Source organism: Gobius niger, assembly GCF_951799975.1.
Source record: "Gobius niger genome assembly, chromosome: 2".
NCBI classification, from domain to species: domain Eukaryota; kingdom Metazoa; phylum Chordata; class Actinopteri; order Gobiiformes; family Gobiidae; genus Gobius; species Gobius niger.
Genome location: NC_136853.1, coordinates 15338996 through 15358737, shown reverse-complemented (window position 1 = coordinate 15358737; position 19742 = coordinate 15338996). Strand labels below are relative to the sequence as shown.

Sequence of the window (19742 nt, the reverse complement as noted above, 5' to 3'; positions counted from 1 at the left end):
ATTGGAAGTGATCGATTAAGATGGTCAGACATAGATGAAGGTGGGAGTACTTGACAGGCAGCATGGACATGTATGGTAATTTGTCCATCACGTTAAGGCTGACGACTTATTAGGCTCTCCGGTGTTACGTCACGAATCAAGATGGCGGTTAGCGAAGGCTTCATTGAAAACAATGGGAGATTGCTGCATTGGGTGTTTGTCGTTGGATTTGAGAGGATTTATTTAATTGAATAATTGTCGGATTGTGATGAAATGTCACTTGATTATCACCATAACCTGACCAATGAGGCAAAAGTCCAATATAAACTGAAATTGGACTTAATTGGTCTTGGAAGATTAATGTTTGTACAAACTGCCAAGAGTAGCAATGACCCAATAACGTAGCTGAATATCGAATATAGTGTTAGTTATCCTCCAAACATCAGGGAATCTCGAAAATTCCCAGGATGTTCAGAGAGCCCGATACCATGAAGCTTTGCATGGATGGCATTAAGGAGGATGCGTAGCTTTGATTATTTCATCATTGTTTTATGTATGCACTTCGGAAATTCAGTGGCTCTCGAAATACAACCTGTTTTAAAGTCATTCCAACATCTCCTAAGTGGAGAGCAGGTGCCTTTAGGAAGTGTATTTACCTTTAACAAATAAATACAGAACTTTAGGTGCTTGGTGGTGGTAAAATTGCATGGAAAAGGTTAGTTTGTTGCCCCAGAACAAATAAATAAGTTACTGGTTTTGCTCAAAGAATAGTCTTTTACAGAATATATCCATCATCATTCTGTTTCATGGCTCTGATGAATGATGTATAGAGGTACAGAAAGAAGTAGTCTGTAGGTGCCGGCATCATAAAGCAAGTACAGTTCAAGTACTATTGCCAAAAAGATTAAAGATACCCATCCCACATTTATACACTGATCATTTTAGAATTTACCCAGATATAAGAGACACATTATGAGTTTATATGAACTCTTCACTCAAAAATACAGGGAATGTCTGAGGGCATGTTGTAAAGTCTGTCTCAAAGGGTCTAAAAATATGTTATCCAGTTTGTGATCTGTGCTTAATTACATCCTGTGGAAACAAGCCATTTTTGAAATGTAGTCTCGAGCTGTTGTCAGCTTGTCCACATCGATCTATTGAACTGCAAAAGATGAAAGTCAACTTTATCAATTCTATCAGAGAAAAGATTTTCCTGTCAGAATGTGGTATAGAAAGCATGATTATTTCATGAGTTTCGCTATGCGGCGCGACGGATTTCCACTTCACTTTCTCCTCCTCACCTCTAAATCAAAGCCCCCAGATTTCCTTCCGTATGTCCGGTTTTGGAAAATGAATATCGTTTACATCAAAGCTCTGTAAGATCTCGGATAATCCACGATGATGAAGCGCGGTCCTATAGGTGCGGACCATGCATGTTTGAGCGCACGGGAGTGGGTTAATCTTATACAGGTGGAAAGGCACACAGGGGTCATTAGGGCCCTTTGGAATGCGGAGGTCAGATTTGAAAAGGCCTGCTTGATAGAGGGGATGTATGTCGGGTGAAATGGAGAAGTGAGATGGAGCCAAGCTGGGACATCAGAACAGGTATATAAAGTCAAAAATGTCTGGAAGAAAAAAACATGAAAACGGTCCTGTCCCTATAAAGATTAGATGGTGCATTTTCTCACAAATAAATCATGTTTTTGCTGTGCGACTGAATTTGGAAGTGATCCACATCAGTCCTCGCACTGAACAGAATAAAGAGGTCACATGATACATTTCTCTGTTTTCTCTGTGCCCATATTACACCATGAATGCCATACCAGAGTGTCTTACTCTGCATAGACGAAGAAGGACAGTACTCTTACTTGAGTGAAGCAGTTGTTTACTCTTTCCACTATGAGTAAATCTGTAAGCGACAAAATCTTCATGTGACATACAATTATCGTGCACCTTATCTTAAGTGTAGTAGGAATATTGCTTTCTTCATTGTTTGTTTCATTTCATTTCGCTTTCTGTCCCATTTCAACATAAATCAGACTTTTAAACTCAAACCATTACTCGGTAGTAGTAAATTTACATTCACGTGCAATATTTAGCTGCCTTTGCTGCTCATGAAGTTACTCGTTTTTTTTAATAGTGGCAGGACGATGCATTTAGAGTTGCTCTTCACAGCGTTCGTGCAGACATACAGTTTACACAAGGTGCTTCGTTGATCACAGTCGTTGTCGTTATAGGTTATGCTTGGGTTGGCACATTTTTTAATTGGTGGATGCTTTTTTTTCACTTTACTTTATCTCACAGTGTGACGTTTGACAGCGTGTCATCCTGTGTGGTCTAAATATTGCCGTTTTGATGGCTGCCCAGTTTGAAGCTGTCAGGTGAACTCTTGGGTCACCCAGGGGTCTGACATGAAGTTTTATTTATTGCAGTTGGGATTCAATTTTACACCTCCTTGTGAACACCTTCAGGAGGTCAAACATTTGAGCAAAGAATAAAGTATGAACAGATCGACCCATCTTGGAGCACTCACTGATGGTTCCATTTGCACATAAAGATCCAAACACCTGATGTTCCGAGCGACTAAACCCAGAATCTTTGGGAAACGGTAGCACCGTTGTTCGAAGAGTTTTTTTTTTTTTCATTTCCTCTGCAAAAACGTGACATATCTCATTTGAACCATTATCCTTTTTTTGATTTGGCCAACTCAACATCTGACCCCCAGACTGCCCGTTCTCCACCCAGTTTCAAGGTAAACCGCTGCCATCTCTCTTGTGTAATTACGCTTCTCAACGGGCTAATGACGTTTGCGCTGGAAGGTAATCCGCCCTTTCATAAATGCAATTAAAGTAACCTTTCTTCAGAGAGCCTCTTCACAAACATGCACACCGCTTTTCCTGCAAATCCCGAGCTTAGCCAACGCTCTCCAAAGTAAAGAGCGCTGCGTTTTTTTTTTCTCTCTCTCTCTCCGGCTTCTTCAGATGAACTGTTGGACACTTCACATCTCCACACGCGGGAATTCGGCCGCTGCGCTGTTCGCCGTGGACGCCGCGCACACACACACACAGCCGACGCTCTTCAGCTCAACAAGAGACGGCATTTCCATGACAAAGGACGATTATTGACTTTCATTGGCTCGGCTCGCTTTGATATCATCAAGGGGCGGGTGTGTCTGTGTGTGTAAAGGGCCACACTGCAGTGAAGAAGCGAGAGGGGCAGTTTAGTGGGAATGTGCACTGGCGTCACTCAGGGGGTTCAAAACATCTCTCATGTTCAGCAGAGGCGGGTAGTACTCAGTTACTTTTACTCAGTACTTATCAGGGTAGTTAGCCCATTCAATACTTTTTATTTCTTGAGTAATATTGTAAGTAGGGATGGACAGATTGGATATGGGAGCCGATACTGAAAAAAATACGATATCGGGTATCGGCTACAAATATCCGATACTGAACCGATGCCAGTTTGAATTTTAAATGCACAATTTTTCCACCTGAATCTAAGTGAATATGGGCATGTTGTATATCATTGTAAAGCTAAGAACCAGGAGAATTCAATCGCTGAGTTAGTTTCGCGCAAAATGTTAGCACGGTTAGCACCAGTATGCTAAAGTTTGCGCAAGCATGCTAATGCTATTGACAACTAATCAAGGCTGGGACAGAAACTATGATAGAAATACCTAAAGTAGCCAAATAAAATAAAATTGACCACTGCTGAGGGCCAAGTGTTTGTATTTTAGTTTAAGAAATAACTGGTCTTGTAATGATCAGGTCACTTCATGTGAGTTGTTTATATTAGGATGTTTAGTGGAGAAAAGTCCAGCGATCCTTGTTTAATGTTTATCCAAGAGTTTATCAATAGATATCATTTATAAGATCCGTAATATCATGACAATAAAATATGACTTCATTGATCTTAACATGGAGAAAAGAGTCAATTCACCTTTTCACTCAGAAAAAGCCACTTTTAAGAAAGTGGTGTCGGTAAATATCGGGTATCGGCCGACACTCAAACCCCAGTATCGGTGGCAAAACAGCTGGACCGGTGCATCTCTAATTGTAAAGTATCAATCAGTATGAAAAAAAAAAACCTATTTGTGTCATTGTGAGTAAATGTTACAGTTACAAAAGCGTCAGGTTGACCTAAAATATTTGTAGTTTGTGTTTCGTGGTCATTTTTCTTCAGAAATAAATGTTTCATGGTCATTTCTGTGGAAATATTTGGATTTTCACATTATTACAACTTTTGTTTCTCATAATTTTTGTCACAACAGAAACAGAAATCTGACTTTTACACTCAAACCGTATTAAATTAGGTCAGTGTACTTTTTACTTATAATATTTCAAGTTAACATTAGTCTTACTTGAGTAAATATTTTGAGTAAATATTTTGGCTGTACCCACCTCACTGTTAAATATTTGTTTAGTGTAACACTGACATGTGCATTACAACTTTTGAGTCTCTGTCACAAATTCATAAAACACATTTTGAAAATGTTTAACCTTTTTAACGAAGCACATTTTCTTCAGTTCGGCTTTACCCAAATCTAAAAGCTTATTGAAAAACTGTGTCAAAATAACGGTGAAAGCGAGGCTGAAAGCGCAATAAAAGAGTCACAAAAAAGCAGCAAAAGAGCGATAAAAATGTGCCAGAAAAGCAACAATGACATGATAAAAGAGTGACAGAAACACAACTGAAGAGAGACAAAAACGCCACAAAAAAGTGACAAAAATCAGATGAAAAACTTGACAAAAAAGCAACAACAAAAAAAAGCGATGAAAAAGCAAAAAAACAGAACAAAAAAACAGAACAAAAAAAGTAATAAAAAAGAGACAAAAACATGACAAAAACGCTTCCCAAATGTGATAAAGACGGAGGAGGCTTTACACTGGCTGAGGTTCTCCAGTCGAGAAGCTTTTAGATTTGGGTAAAACTGAACTGGAGGAAATGTGCTTGGATAAAGTGGGGGGTTAGAGCTTAGAGAAGTGAGTCACACTGTTGACTGTTGAGTTGTTAAAAAATAGAAAAAAAACTGATGTCTATAGCTTTGACAACCTCTCGTCTTCTGCTGGGTTGTTGATCTAAAGCTGCTGGACATGTTTTCTCCTCTTCCCTCATGCAACACCAGAGGGAGAAAGGTTTTTCAATTGTCAGCCCGATTCTCCATGCGTGTGAATTTATCTGAATGTCGTAGGCCAGGGTTAGCGGAATGTGAAAGTGTGTGAATATAACTGCACATTATGAACGTATGAATATATCTTAATGTCCGCGCTCCACTGTCCGTCCCACTGGTCTCTTTACGTCACCTCTGCCCCTCACTGCTCGGTCATCTGCGGGGCTGAAAGGCAGCTTGAGCGCAGAGAGGGTAAAGCCCGCAGATTAAGGCCCGGCTCTGCGGCCGTGCCACAGATGTGAGTCTTGTTTTTTTTGTCGGCCCGAAACGGGGAGGGGCCGCGATAGGCTAATGTGCGTGGCATAAAGACGTGGGTCCCTTTCATATGCAGAGCGTCCACTTTGATGCGCGGCCGATGAAAGCCCGCGGAGAGGCTGACCCAAGGGCGGCATTGTCCCGGGACAAGAAGGCATCTGCTCCTCGCTGCCCCGCGCTCCTCCTCTCTTCGCCGTCCCACAAAAGGCCCCGCGAGAGGGATAGTGTCATCGGAGCGCCTCAGAAACTAGCATCGGCCCCTTCGCATAGACACCAGTAGAGCTCTATCTGTGCTGTGAGTGACTAGTGGCCTTTTCATTTTATTTTGTTGGGTTATTTGGTTCGGGACAGTGCATGTTAATGAACATACACGGGACTCATCAGCCGTTGTCCCACACTCGCACTTTCCAACACACTCTTACTCATCCTTGTCCATTGTGCATGTTTTCACTGATAGGGGAAAGTGACACAGAAACAGGGAGAACATGCAAGCTCCGCACAGAAGGGCCCAGTTCAGCCGGAAATCGAACCCATGACCCTCTAGCCCAGGGGTGTCGAACTCATTTGAATTGTGGGCCAAAATCCACCTTCCTCGACGGGTCATGGGTCGCAACATGAAGATACTATTGAGAAAAACTTTTTTCCAATAAATGAATAATAATGAGTTGTGATTTTAAAATACTGCTGATTTAGCCAAAAAGCTTGACAGAACTGCAATAAATAACAACAGCATACACTTGTATTGCGCTTTACAATCCTGTATCACAAGTTTCTCAAAGTACACTGTAGTCATTAAACTGTAGTCATTATTCATTCACTGTGAGCTGCTATTGTAGCCACAGCCGCCCTGGAGCAGACTGACCATTTACCACGTGGCTATAATGTGTTGTCTATATCCTATCTCTTATAATGTCAGTGCCCTCTGCTGGACACGTGTGGAATTCTTTCCTTTTTTTAAGTTTAAATTGCCCCCTAGTGGCTGGAACGAGCTCACTGTTTATTTCCTTAAGAAATCCATACAGGAATGGGCTAGAGACTTTTTTTTTTTGTGCTCTACAAGTCAGGGGCCGGATCACATCATCTCACGGGCCTGGTTTGGCCCGCGGGCCACCGGCTTGACATGTCTGGTCATGCTCATTAAAAGCTACAAAATTGATTTAAACAGAGCTTTTTCCTGGCATTGTTGCCTGCCGTTTTTTTTACTTTTCATCAGCACGTTTTGCTCACTTTCTTTTTCGTCACATTTCTCATCGCATAGCATTTTTGTCACTTTTTCATTGCTTTTTTTTATCACCTTTTCAGCCCTTTTTTTTTCTCTCACTTTACTGGTGCTTTTTTGTCACTTTTTCATTTCTTTATTTGTCTCCTTTTCAGCACTTTTTGTCACCTTTCTGATACTTTTTTGTCACTTTTTCATTGCTTTTTTTTATCACCTTTTCAGCACTTTTTTGTCACTTTTCTAATACTTTGTCACTTTTTCATTGCCTTTTTTTGTTGTGTTTTTCGTCCCATTTTTGTTTCTTTTTGAACACTTTTTCAAAACACTTTTTCTTCCACCTTTTCATTGTTTTTTTTGTCACTTTTCCATCGTTTTTTTTGTTGTGTTTTCATCACATTTTCCGTCTGTCGCTGCTTTGACGCTTCTTTCAAGAAGCTTTTAGATTTGGGTAATGCCAGAAAATGTGGTCGGCTCAGGTGGGGGTGAAGAGGTTAAGATCGGAGACTAGCATTCTGTACGTTTAAGGGCTAGTATCATTGTTGTCTTGTTTTTGTCTTCTTCATACACCCAGGTCTCTTCGCAATGCCACGATTTACGCTCAGTCCTCCAGTGCCAGTCAAGGCTTTCCAAAAAGTAGTCAGTAATACTCGGACGTTTACTTCTGTATCCAGTGAGGTCGTCTTTTATATCGTGTTTTTTCCGGTATTGTGCAGCCCGAGAATGCCCGTCGCCTTCAGCACAACATCGAAGCGCAACGGAAAGCGGGACTTATACAAACATGCATTGACACCGCTTCACAGCTGACACAACACATCTCCCCAGCGACGAAGGGTTCCCATTGGGGGACAAATAAACCCTTGTGAGTTCTGTCCCGCCCCCCCCCCCCCCCCTGACTTGTACGGTGAAAGGTGGAAGAAGTGATCAAAAACGCTGGAGGTGAATGCTTTTGTTCCCGTGGCAGATCTGAGAGGAGTGCATTATGCGTATGTGTGCCGCGGCGGCCCCGGATCACAGACCGGGGAGCTGCGCCGGGCTCCTCTCATGAAACATTGGGTGATTTCACGCTCCCACAATGCAACAGTCTTCGCGGCAGCGGGGCCGGCGGGGTTTGGCAGAAAAGTGTTGGTGAAGTTTGAGAACATTGGGTCCAGTAAATCTCAATCAATCAGTGCGTGCTCAATGGGGCGTGACATGAGAGGGCAATTAACAGCCATCAGGGGCCCCGTGACTAACGATTAAGTCATCACCGCTTTGAAGTCCCGCCCCCCCCCCCTCCCTTTGGTTTGCACTGTAATGCCACGCTGAGGAGCCTCTCGGATGCTCCTGAAGGGGCTTTACTCGCTGTTTAGAAAGTTTGCTTATTTAATCAACTCCTCACTAAAGTGGAGTTTGAAATGTCTTTGATTTTGAGGGTGGACAGTTCAGTTTGAAACGGGGGAGAGACATTCAGTGAATTGGGAGCAAACTGGGAGGCAAACTCTCTGGCAAATAGCATTTCTATGTATTATTCTTTTATCTTTACTTAATCGGGACGGTTATTCAGTATCTATTTCACAGGGGATGTCCTTGAAGCGGAATCGCTATTGCAATATTTATCAGAAAGAAAGAAAAAACACACAGCCATAGCTTCTCATGGCTGTGTGTTCTCATCATTCTATAGACTTAAATAGTACAACAGATCTGCCCACTGCAGCCATTTACTTTCTTTATATAAGATTATCTGTAAAGTCATTTTAATCAGCGGAGTACTCTCTTTACAGCTTAACTTTTACAACAATCCAATTGATGACAATAAATCCTCACAATCTAATGAATCACATTTAGGCTAAACCAAACAAGCCCAGTCATGACCCAGAGTCTCATTTATCAGTGGTTGGGACTGAAAGGAAAGCCGGTAGCATGATGTATGATTTCCCCAGGCCAAATCCTGCAGTCTGCTAAAACTCTCCCATGCAAATCCCTCAAAAGCACAGACAGACACACACACACACACACACACACACACACACACACACACACATACACGCACGATGTGTTCCCACCTCGCAGTAGCTTAACATTCTTTTCTTCAACAAATGTGAAATATAAAATCACTACCACCAAGATTCAAGGACAGATCTGATTGGATGCTGTGTCCTTCCAAAATGGCAAGGAGACAGCATCCAATTACAAGTTAGATGTGATTCGGGCTGTCACCATAGTTAGGGGAGACCGGGGCTATTTGCCACACTTTTTTTTTTCTAGAGTTTACTGCTCATCAACAGAAAATCCAACAAGAGTCAGACCTGCATTAAATGAAAGCTTGAACCTCTGACTTGACTAAGAATTCTCTCTTTTTTTTCTATCCTATTGCAACAGATTGTTATTAACCGTCAAACACAAGAACATTGAGTTTTTTTTATATTAACTTCAAATTTGATAAACCTTTGTAGCTGTTTTGCTTTTTGAGATAAAAGGACAAAATATGTTTTCAAATAGTCACAATGCCAGATGTGTTCATTACACTCATTTTAACTAACTAAAGGTCCCATCATGTTCTACCCCATGTGACAAAAAGCCCTTCAGTTTGTGTGACAAATAGTCCCGAGTGTCCACTTTACTAACGATGAAAGCTGCCTAACAAGCGGCTTTAGCATGTTAGCTCTAAAATGGATCAAATCTAAGCTAGCCTCTGTTTTTCAGATCAGTGTTTTTTTGTTAAAGGCACTAAAGGAAAGCTTTCATTACAGAAATAACCCAAACATTAAAGTTTGGGAAAAAGCATGAAAACAATTCAAATGTGTCCTGTCCTCATGTCTTCAGTCCAAATGAGGAAATTATTATTGGCAGAGAAGAGGAATACACATGTTATATATCAGTACCAGCGTACAGCACCCTCTTGTGTGGCTATAAAAAGCAATGTGACAAATGACCCCGCGCGGCAATATATGAACAATAATATATGGTGAGGTACAGCTGCAAAAAAAAATAGGATGATGAATAGTATTGGTGCGAAAAGGCTGGGTGGTCCGGGAAGGTTGGACAGCAACAAATCTGTTGAAAAAGAACGACAGCTAGATGTTTTCAGCAGAAATCAATTGCACTTTAAAATGTATTATTGCTGCAAGGCTATGAAAGATTTTAAGCGTGCTGTGATGGTTTGTTCCAGGTGATCTTTGCCCTGAATCAGACGTTGCTGCAGCAGGAATCACTGAGGGCGGGGAGTGTGCAGGTCCCGTACACAACAGAAGACCTGATCCGCCACTACAACTGTGGAGACCTCAACTCTGTCATCTTCAATCGGGACACCTCACAGGTAGGGATCACTGATTCATGGCAATCAAATTGAAATGGCAGTTTAAAATGGTCATTATTAGCTGAATGCAAATCTGGTATCGGATATTGGAGCTGATATTGGAAAGAATACGCTATATGACATCACCTAAAGTAGCCTAATAAAGTAAAATCGGCCAAGTGTATGTATTTTAGTTTTTGAAATGCTGACCTACCATATTAGTAATGCACAAGTTGTAATGATCAGATAACTTTATATGAGTTGCCTGTCATTTAACCAAGGATATTTAGTGTAGAAAAGTCCTTGGATCCTTTATAGTTTGTTATAGATATAATTGATAATAGATAAGTAGCATCTGGAGAAAAGAGGACCAGTCACTTTTCCACTCACAACCACCACTGTTAAGGAAGTCTCTTGGTATCGGTTGATATCGGCAGATACTCAAACCCCCAGAATTGGTAGCCAAAATCGGAATCAAAAAAGCTGGATTGGTGCATCTCCAGTTTAGGTACAAGATAATGTCCTCTGCAACAGCGAAATATTATTTTCTCCATTGGGTTCCTATTATGTATAACATCCTAATGGTAATCTTGTAGTTGTAACTTTAGACATCTGCATGTCCTGAGACTAGTGGATTTCTGTTTTCTCTCATGAGGTACTAACCTTTCTGGACATTTTGTGTTTTTAAGTAAAGTGAACCATAACTTGATTTAAAAATATATATATATATGAAAAACAAAACATTTTCCCTTTTCCACTCCAAAAATGAGACAAAACAAAAAATCTGTCCTATGCACAGACTTTGCGACATGCCTTACCTGTGTCCCACCACTTTCTCTGGCGTTAATAACCTCGGGGTCACCGTGTCCTTTGACCTGTGCTGTCCCATTGACACAGCCTCTGAACTAGGCGCTCACCTCTGAACCCCCGCGGGACCCCCTCCCCCCACCTCACCGCCTCCTGCCGCACTGTTGCCAATTTTTGCCAAATGCTCTTTCTTTCCCAGCTCTTCTCTCTACTTGTTGTCCTCTTTGTCTCCAGTTCATTGTTCTAATACGTCTTTGTCTCTCTTTTGCTTGACACTGTGCACCTGCGTCTTTCAAAACCTTCTCGAGTGAGTTCATTCTCCTGACATTTATTACAGTGATAAATTTCATGCAGCTTTTAGGACATGGCACACCGCCTGCTAACTTTTCTGTTCCTGTTGCGATCTTAGGTTCCTAACTTCAATAACGTGACCCTGCCGCCCAGTGAGCAGGTGACAGCGCAGGAGATTGACAGTTACTTCAGACAGGAGCTGATCTACAAGAGGAACGAGCGCATGGGCAAACGGGTCAAGGCCTTGTTGGAGGAGCACCCGGACAGGAGCTTCTTCTTCGCATTTGGAGCAGGTCAGTTGGTTTAAGATGGACATCTTCCTCCGTTTTTATTCCTACTTTGATGCATTGCACTGGTTACTCATGCTCTCCCCTCACAGCCTGAAGGTCAAGGCTTCACTTACCAGTACTGTCAATGTTACGTTTACTCAAATTCAGTTGTTGAATCACATTTTTTGAAGAAACTGTACTTGTGAAAGTAGTTTTATCACATGGTACTACTATTTGAGTTTTTTTTTTTTTACTCATTAGCTGCCAGCCAATTTCAGAACAGCCAACCCTATATTGCCGGCGTTTTAGGTGATTCTCGCCGATTTTTCAAGACCCACAGAATATTCTGTACTGAAACCAGATTGTGAAAGAATCGACTTTCTACTTTCATCAGTAAAAAAAGTTTGTTTGTAGCTTGTTTCATTCTTCAGTAATCACCAGTTGAATGTATGTAAGTTTCACTGAAAATGACAGTTTCTGACCAAAAAGCTGAGACAATCAGCTTTTTGTAAAAAGAAACGCATCAAGCAGAACAGTAGCATTGACGCAAATATGTTTTGCTTTAGTGACACCTCAAACATCTGAACAGGAGTTTCCTTCTATAAAACAGCAAAAAAAAAAACGCTTCTCTTTCATGTGCGCTGTGGTGAAAGGCGCCGCCGGACGCTATATCTGAATGCGGGCTCGGGGCATCCTTAGCATGCTTGTCGGCGGCTTTTTTAGGTCGAACACCTGTCTGCTTACTTGATCCTCCTCCTCCACCATGATCACCATCATCTCCTCCAACACTCTTAAACTGCGTACAGACCAAACGCTTTTTGGGCGTCAAAAACGTGCCTACAGCCCGTAGTTAGACACTTGTGCTTATCTGAAGTCAGACGCTTGTCACAAAGGTCACTGACGCTCTGGCCACACGTCAGCGTGTGTTCATAGCGCTACAACAGGCATCCTCGAGGCCCAAACACATTCCCAGCGCAGATTCAGCCACTGATATAAGCTTTCTTTTCGCCGCTTTTAATCCTGGGTGTTTAGGTAAAGAAACACTGATGTGTGTCTTTGTAAAAGTCCCAGAGCTGCTGTAGCTCCGGTTCACAATGAAGCTAATCCTCCATGACTTGTTTCCATCTGAGGGCCGGCAAAACATCTGCCCTGGTGGCTCAGCTCCAACGTCACTGTTGGGGAAAGCTCCTGATTGGTCGATGCTCGCAAATTTCTCCAAAAAGTTCAACATTTCCCAATTCTAGCGTGGGCCGCGCTGGGCGCCCTGGAGGCGCGTCAAAAGCTTACCACGTGCGAAAAGCTTCAAAACACGGCGCACAGGAGGTGCGTGACTCGCTGCGGGATATTTTGACGCTCTCTGAGGCACGTCCTCCACCTTTACTACGAGAACTACCGCTAACCAAAACCTGTTCAAGTGTAAGTTACCTATATTAGCCTATTAGCCATTCTCTCTTGATCATCTCCTACACTCATCACCATTGTCCTTCCCTCGTCTGAGACCACGGTATATCTAAAGAAGTAACTGCGGTTTCTACTTCTGCTACCTGTGATCAGGCATCTGAAGAGCAGTGCTGCCACAATAAAATAATGTCTACAAGTAAGAACTTTACATAGAAGATGCACATGGCTTAACTGCAGCCTTTACCACTGAAAAACATTAGTGCCAAAAACGGAAAAACACGTTTATACATTTTGTTATTTTATTGCGAAACTAGACACTCTAATACACCTTATGTGTGATTGTGGTAGCTCTGTCATGAATAGAAGAGAAATAAATGACGATCAAATCTTGTAAAAAGTGAAGATCTGGACATTTTATATGTATTATTGCGTTTCTTTTATTCTTCTTTTCTAGTCCGAGGGGACGTGGTGTTGCGTAGCAAACAGATGTAAAGCCGACACTTCTGTCTCGCTCTCTGGAGCGTGTTTGACAAAGCAGAGCGGCTTCCCATGGACAGATCGAAACAGTTGAGATTTTAAGGACGGCTGAGAAGCATCCGGTTAGATTCTTCAATCCGAGAACCAGGCAGTTTAAATGCACATGCGATAAAAAGCAATCAATCTGCGGCAACACGTGTTTCAAAATGTGTCAACAATGTTATCATTGAAAACTGACTTAAAACGGAAATATTTAGGCATTTGCCTCTTCCCATAACGTTAGTGTCCGTCCAGCGAGGAGAGCGGAGGAGAGAGTTGGAGAGAGGAGTTCATCAGAAAGGAGAGTGTTGCATAAAACCCCCATTATCTCCGAATCTAGAAAAAAAAAGAAACTGTGACAAAACTAGCCTCTGTTTTGCTTTCGATTTCTCAGGAACCAAGGCACGTAGAATAAAACTGTTTTCACCTTAGGAGAGCATAGGTTCTCGTCTTTCAAACGAGCCACGTGTCCATAGCTATAACATAGAATATGCTGTGGTGCTACAAATATCATGAAAAATGGTCTGGATTGTTGGCACTCTACAGCTAAATCCCCAAAACAGTGCCGCACTCAATGTGTTAAGTTACAGTACTCATTAAGCCCTTTTAATTTTCTAGAATCATTAGTTTCAGGCATCCACATAAACCAGACCAGTCATGCTTATGCAATTACTCAGTACTCAGTATTTTACTAGTACTATTTTAATGTACGCTTTCTTGAGTAAATATTTTTGACCACTTGTTTCATGTGGTTTATGTGTTTGTGCTCCAATTTCCCCCATTATTCTAAAACATGCACAATAAAACTGCTGGGCTCAGTACTGACCAAATCTAGCTCAAGATCTGGGGCTGGGTCTACGGGTGCTGCACTGTGGATGCCAACTGCTCCTGACAGGTTGTCCTCAGCAGTTTAAACCTTCAGTTTAAAGGAGCAAAATTCCTTTGGGGCAGGATAAAATATAAATATGCCCTGCCTTACAGACTTTAAACACAGCTACTTACTTGACTGAACAGAAGACATTTGGTGGAAATGAGGTCAAATCATCATATTTGAAAGAGAACATTAGTGGTGTAGCACTCTATTCATCTACATCAGCTTCCAGATAACGCATGCTGTCTTTTCTGGGGAAAACTCACATGGTTATCAGTTTAGGAGTAACTAAGTACAGACACAGGATCTTTTTAAGTCCATCTGAAAATGTCAGCGCAATACTTTAAATTCCGCTGCAAGCTCATAAGTCGCACGTGGCTGATAAGGGACTGGGGTTAAACCGAGGAGGATCAAGAGAGCAGATAACTGCGTAGATTTGTCTCTCTCTGTCTGCATGTGCCTTCATGTTGTTGCAGTTCATGGTTGACTGGAGTCTGTCGCAGTAAGTTTTGGCCTTTGGTAGGTCATAGCAACAGTGTGAGTTCATTTTGGTTGTGATTAGATCAACGCTATTGCTTTCTCACTCTGGAATATTCACTAAAATCTAAAAAAAAAACATTTAGAAAAAGTAATCGAACACGGTAACATCACGACTATAAAACCACCCTGGACCGAAAATGTCCCTCTCGCACAGTGCAGCAAGAGCATCAAGTTTTAACAGTCCAATTTTCCCAATGATGCCCAAGCCATAAACCGACTTTTCCAAAAAAAAAAAAAAAGTAAAAAAGAAAAGAGCAGTAGTTTCTATTGCGACCATTTCAAAGGGGAGCACACAGGAGAGCGGAGAGCCTTCACAGTCTGCTGCTCAGTGAATTGGCAGGAAACAGCTGAGGAAAAGCAGACACACATAGCCGTCCGCACACTCTCCGCGCTTAACAAGGGCTGCATTTCATGGGCCGTCCCAGAGGAGCTGCTTTTACAAGGGGACTGCTGGAGAAAGGTGCGTTGGATGTGTGTGTGCGTGTGTGCGTATGCCATAGGGGGTTAGAGCCGCTGAGTGAAAGTGATACGGCCAATCAGCCCGGCAGCGGCGCTTGGAGACGTGCAGAGGGCAGGTAGGGTTGGACCCGACAGGGAAACTGGGCGAAGGGTCTAACTGCACACCCCCCCTGCCCCAGCCCAGGATGGACCTAAATGTGTCCTTAATTATCCCAGGAGGGGCTACGGGACACGCTTCACAAGGTACTCCATTATGCCCCTCCACTTCCACCGTCAGAATCAGCTGGGAGTGCAGACTTCTCACAGAGTCCAGTTACACGGTTTGAAGTACGAGAAATTGTTTATGGAAATGGTGAATTAGAAAGGCACAAAGACTCAGAGGCAGAAGGGTGTGTGAGTGACATTTGGCCTGCTCTGTACGAGAATGTCACATATGATGATAATTTAGTGCATAGATTATTTTATATTACTATGTATTACCATAAATAAGCAAACTTAAGATTAAAGTGCATTTTCTCTGTGTAATACCTGGTGCCAGGTTCATAGCTTTTTGGGAAAGACACTGTCAATGCTACCTTTTTTTCATATTACTTAAACACAAGTTTCAATGTCCAGCATGTTTTTGGAGGTCGGGGAAACCGTAGCACCCAGAGGAAACCTGGCCGGCTGCCTTTAGTCTCTGATCCTCTGAAATGGTGCAGCGCCTCCTGGGTTTGTCCCTGTTTCAGAGCGTGGTGTCCTGCACTGGTCAGCTCCACCTTCCTCTTCCTCCTGCGCAGCTCCCTCTGCTCCACAAGAGTTTGTAGCCATCTTCTCAGAGTTTGTCCTTTCCTTGTTTGTTGTAATACCTCTTGTGAAGCCTCCGCTGTGCTGCAGGTGTCAGGGGCTCTTGGTGCCTCTTCAGTGCTTCAGAAGGAATGCAAATTTGTTTAAAGGGGACAAGGGAAGGGGCCATGAATAATGAACATTTCCTTCAATTACTTATTATGTATTGTATGTTGCATTGTATTGTATATTAAGTACATGTTTACAGGTGTAAATGAATGTCCATGCAGCATGTGACTCCTGTTGACTGTTCCAAACTTGTTCTTTATTTCATACCAAACACAATCAATGCGTTTCACAAAACATGTGTCTTCCACACGTGCACAGTTTCATAAATTATGGAAACACATTTCAGTTGCAAATAGTTGTAGAATCTTGCAGTAGATTAAAATAACTTGACCTGAGGCCAGACCTAATTTCAAAATCACATAACTAAAACTCTTTCCACTGTTCCTAAATCATGCCATTAATCACAAGGGTCAGACCTGTTGAATCCCCACTGACCGTCGATATGTGGGAAATAGTTTTTCGCTGTCGACCATGGCTCATTGATGAATGTTCTGGGCTCAGGAAATTATGAAATCATATGGTTAAAGTTTCTGGTGTAATTGCATTGGCAATAGCCATGTTTGAATTTTAAGTGCAGCTCATATTATTCAAAAAATAAACACTGGTAGAGCGGGTTGTTTCAGGATCGGAAGGTCAGGGGTTCCAATCCCAGCTCCGGAAGATGCACACTGTCATTGTGTCCTTGGGCAAGACACTTCACCCACTTTGCCTCCAGTGTCTGCGCACATTGCTGTGTGAATGGGTCTAGTTCGTGGCTGAAAAGCGCTTTGGGCCTAATGAAGTAGAAAAGTGCTCTTAACGTTGTGCCCGTTTAGAGTATCTTTGCTGTAATCTGGCATATTTACTTCCAAACAGTGAAGGTGTAGATGTTCATACTCTCCCTATCAAATAAATATATTTCACTCATGGTCAGTGATGTTGTGAAGCCATTTATTGTGAAAAAAAATAATAATATGGGAATTCATTTCAACTCACCATAACAAAATAGGTTGTGGCAACTAACGGGATCTTCACTGTTTTCTGCTGTAGCCAGTGAGAGGTTGACTTGGTCTTGTGTTTTGGATCATTGTCTTGTTGGAACATCCAAGTGTGACCCATCAGCAGCTTTCGGGCTGATGAGCTCAAATTCTCCTCCAGTATTTGTTGATAAGCTGCTGCGTTCATCCTGTCATTAAATTTGACCAGGTTTCCAGTGCCATGGTAACTCACACATCCCCAAAACATCAGCGAACCACCTCCTCCTTCACTGTAGGAGTGATGCACTTTTCACCATAGGCTTTGTTGACTCCTCCAAATGCAACGTTTGTGGTTATGGCCAAAAAGTTGAATTTTGGTCTCATTATCCCAAATGACATTGTTTCAGAAATGTTGAGGCTTGTCTCTGTGCTGTTTGGCATATTGTAAGCGGATACTTTGTGGCATTTGCAAAGTATTGGCTTTCTTCTGGCAACTCGGCCATTTTTCATCAAGTGCCTCCTCATTGTGCTTCTGGAAACAGCCACGCCACTTTTTTTTTTTTCAGCAGACTTTATTTGAGGGTTTTTCTTTGCATCGCGAACAATTTTCCTGGCAGTTGTTGCGGACATTTTTGCTGGTCGACCGTGGTTTGTTTTCAACAGAACCCCCAATTCTCCACTTCTTTATCAGAGTTCTAACACTCTAAATTGGCATTGTCAGTACCTTGGATATCTTTTTATATCCCTTTCCTGTTTTTTAGAGTTCAATCACCGATTCTTCTGCTTTCCCCTGACAAACGGAAGCGTCAGTGCAGCTTTGAATGGAAGATGCAAGGGTCTGTCAGGAGCCTAAAAACTCACACACCTTTTATAATCACACTCACTGATGACATTTTTGTGCTTTCATTCATATTCTTTGAGAAAGGGCCAAAAAACTTACTTGAGTCAATATTTTGGCAAAAATAATCATATGAAATACATAATATAAATATACTTCATCAAATAAGTGCATTAAAAAATAACGCGCTCTCAGTGTGCAGTAAAGTGTGGCCTTCACTGTTTATAGGATGGACTATTTCTGTATAGTGAATAATGTTACTCTCTCACTCAAGAGAATATGGGTTTAAACAATCCCCAAAAACACCAGTCTAACCTTCTGGACAAACTGAAATCTTTATATAAACTTTGTGACAGAACTTTCTAAGCTTATTTTTGTTAAGAGACATAATAAACTGTAGGTATAGATCGGGGGAGAGCATTTGACAAGCAACTCTAGGCCAGATCGTACACTCTTGTCAGGAACCATATAACATTCTGAAAAATGGATTCATGCTGTAATTTATATTTGTAAAATGCCTGTCAAACGATGTTGTCATGGTTTGCTTCACTCGCTGTAGTAAGTAAAAGCCTCCTTGAAATTTGTCTCCAACTGTTTGTCAAAAGTAGCAGGGCCATCACTCAAACAAATGGTGATATTGAGAAAGAGCCACGCATATGGAAACACTTTTTGCCCTTTCCTCCATCCACATAGGTACAGTAACCGTACCCATGCATTCAATCTGATTCTGCGTTCGCTTTGTACTCTCTGCCAAGACATCCACACGCTGGCACGCTGTATTTTTAATAAAAACGATTTGTTTACATATCTGAAATTTGTGGGAGCTAAATTTCAACCAGATTCTTTCCCTGATGCAATTCAGACAGAACTTGAATGCACTCAGCGGAGTCAAGCTCCACTCCAAAACCACAAATTTAAATGTTTGCGGTGGTGTAATTGCCAATCTGGTTGACAGACCTTAACGGGTTCTGTACTTTGAAATGTTTGACTATTTTCACAGACAATTAAGGGTCCTCATTGATCTTGGACGAGTTGGGTTGCCAAAGAGAGTCAAAATTGTTGGCCCATGAATGTCCATGTCAGTGGGCTGGGGAGAGTACTTGGTTTGCTGTTTTAAAACTTTGCCTGATGACACAAGATGACATGAGCTCATCTCTCATCGGCAGGCTTTTGACTTGTCGTTTTGTAGCGAGTTGCTGGTGCTGCTTCAGGCAACTATTCAAACATAGGACTTTATAAACTGGCTTTCTACAAATGTCAGCTTTGTGAAATGATGAGAGTTTCAGGTGCAAATTAAAAACAACAATATTAACATTTAGGTAATGCCATTTTATCAGAAATCTCACATTATTATGGACCTATATTAGGGCTGGCACAAAATATCGGATTGGATTAACTTTGTGCTGTAATATCAAGTATTCAAGGATTGAATTTTTCAATACTTGCGTGTGGAGGCATTTTTTATCCTGCACTCACTCACTACACTTTTCGATCTTAACACGTCAAAAACTGTCAAATGGCATTGGGTTTATAAACTTTGGACACATGACTGTTTTCTTTTTTCCTATTACATATGTAAAATCATAATTACTTATTGTATCACAATACTTCAGATCATCACATCCTGGCCTTTATCCTGGCCTTCATAGTACCTTTATCATAATGCATGGCCCTGAGAAATCAGTAAAGCAAGTCAAACAACATAAGCCACAATCCTCTACCCTGTTACATCTGATATAGGGGAAGAAATTACCGAAGTTATGAATAAATGAATAAATATGACATGATAATATAACTACAGGCTGACTATTGTTAATGACAGCACAATGGCTGAGTGGTCAGTGCTCTTTTTTCTCCGCACGCTTTCCCTATCTCCAAAAACATGCTGGTCAGGTGGGTCCATACGCAATTTTGTTATGCAGTTGTATTATGAGAAATATTGCATTTTACCTATTGAGGGGATTTAGTAATAGACACTCTCACAAGAACACAAAAGTTCCAAT

General features: G+C 41.7%; 1 protein-coding gene across 1 annotated transcript in view; it reads left to right on the top strand.

Annotated features, from left to right (window-relative positions):
- Positions 1–19742, top strand: part of trabd2a (TraB domain containing 2A) — a gene marked incomplete at its 3' end in the record, with an annotated part of 64147 nt that overhangs the window by 25784 nt on the left and 18621 nt on the right. The window contains exons 3-4 of the mRNA XM_079582619.1: positions 9772–9918; positions 11114–11288. Of these exons, the coding sequence (XP_079438745.1) occupies positions 9772–9918; positions 11114–11288 (322 nt within the window). The remainder of the gene's footprint in view (positions 1–9771; positions 9919–11113; positions 11289–19742) is intronic.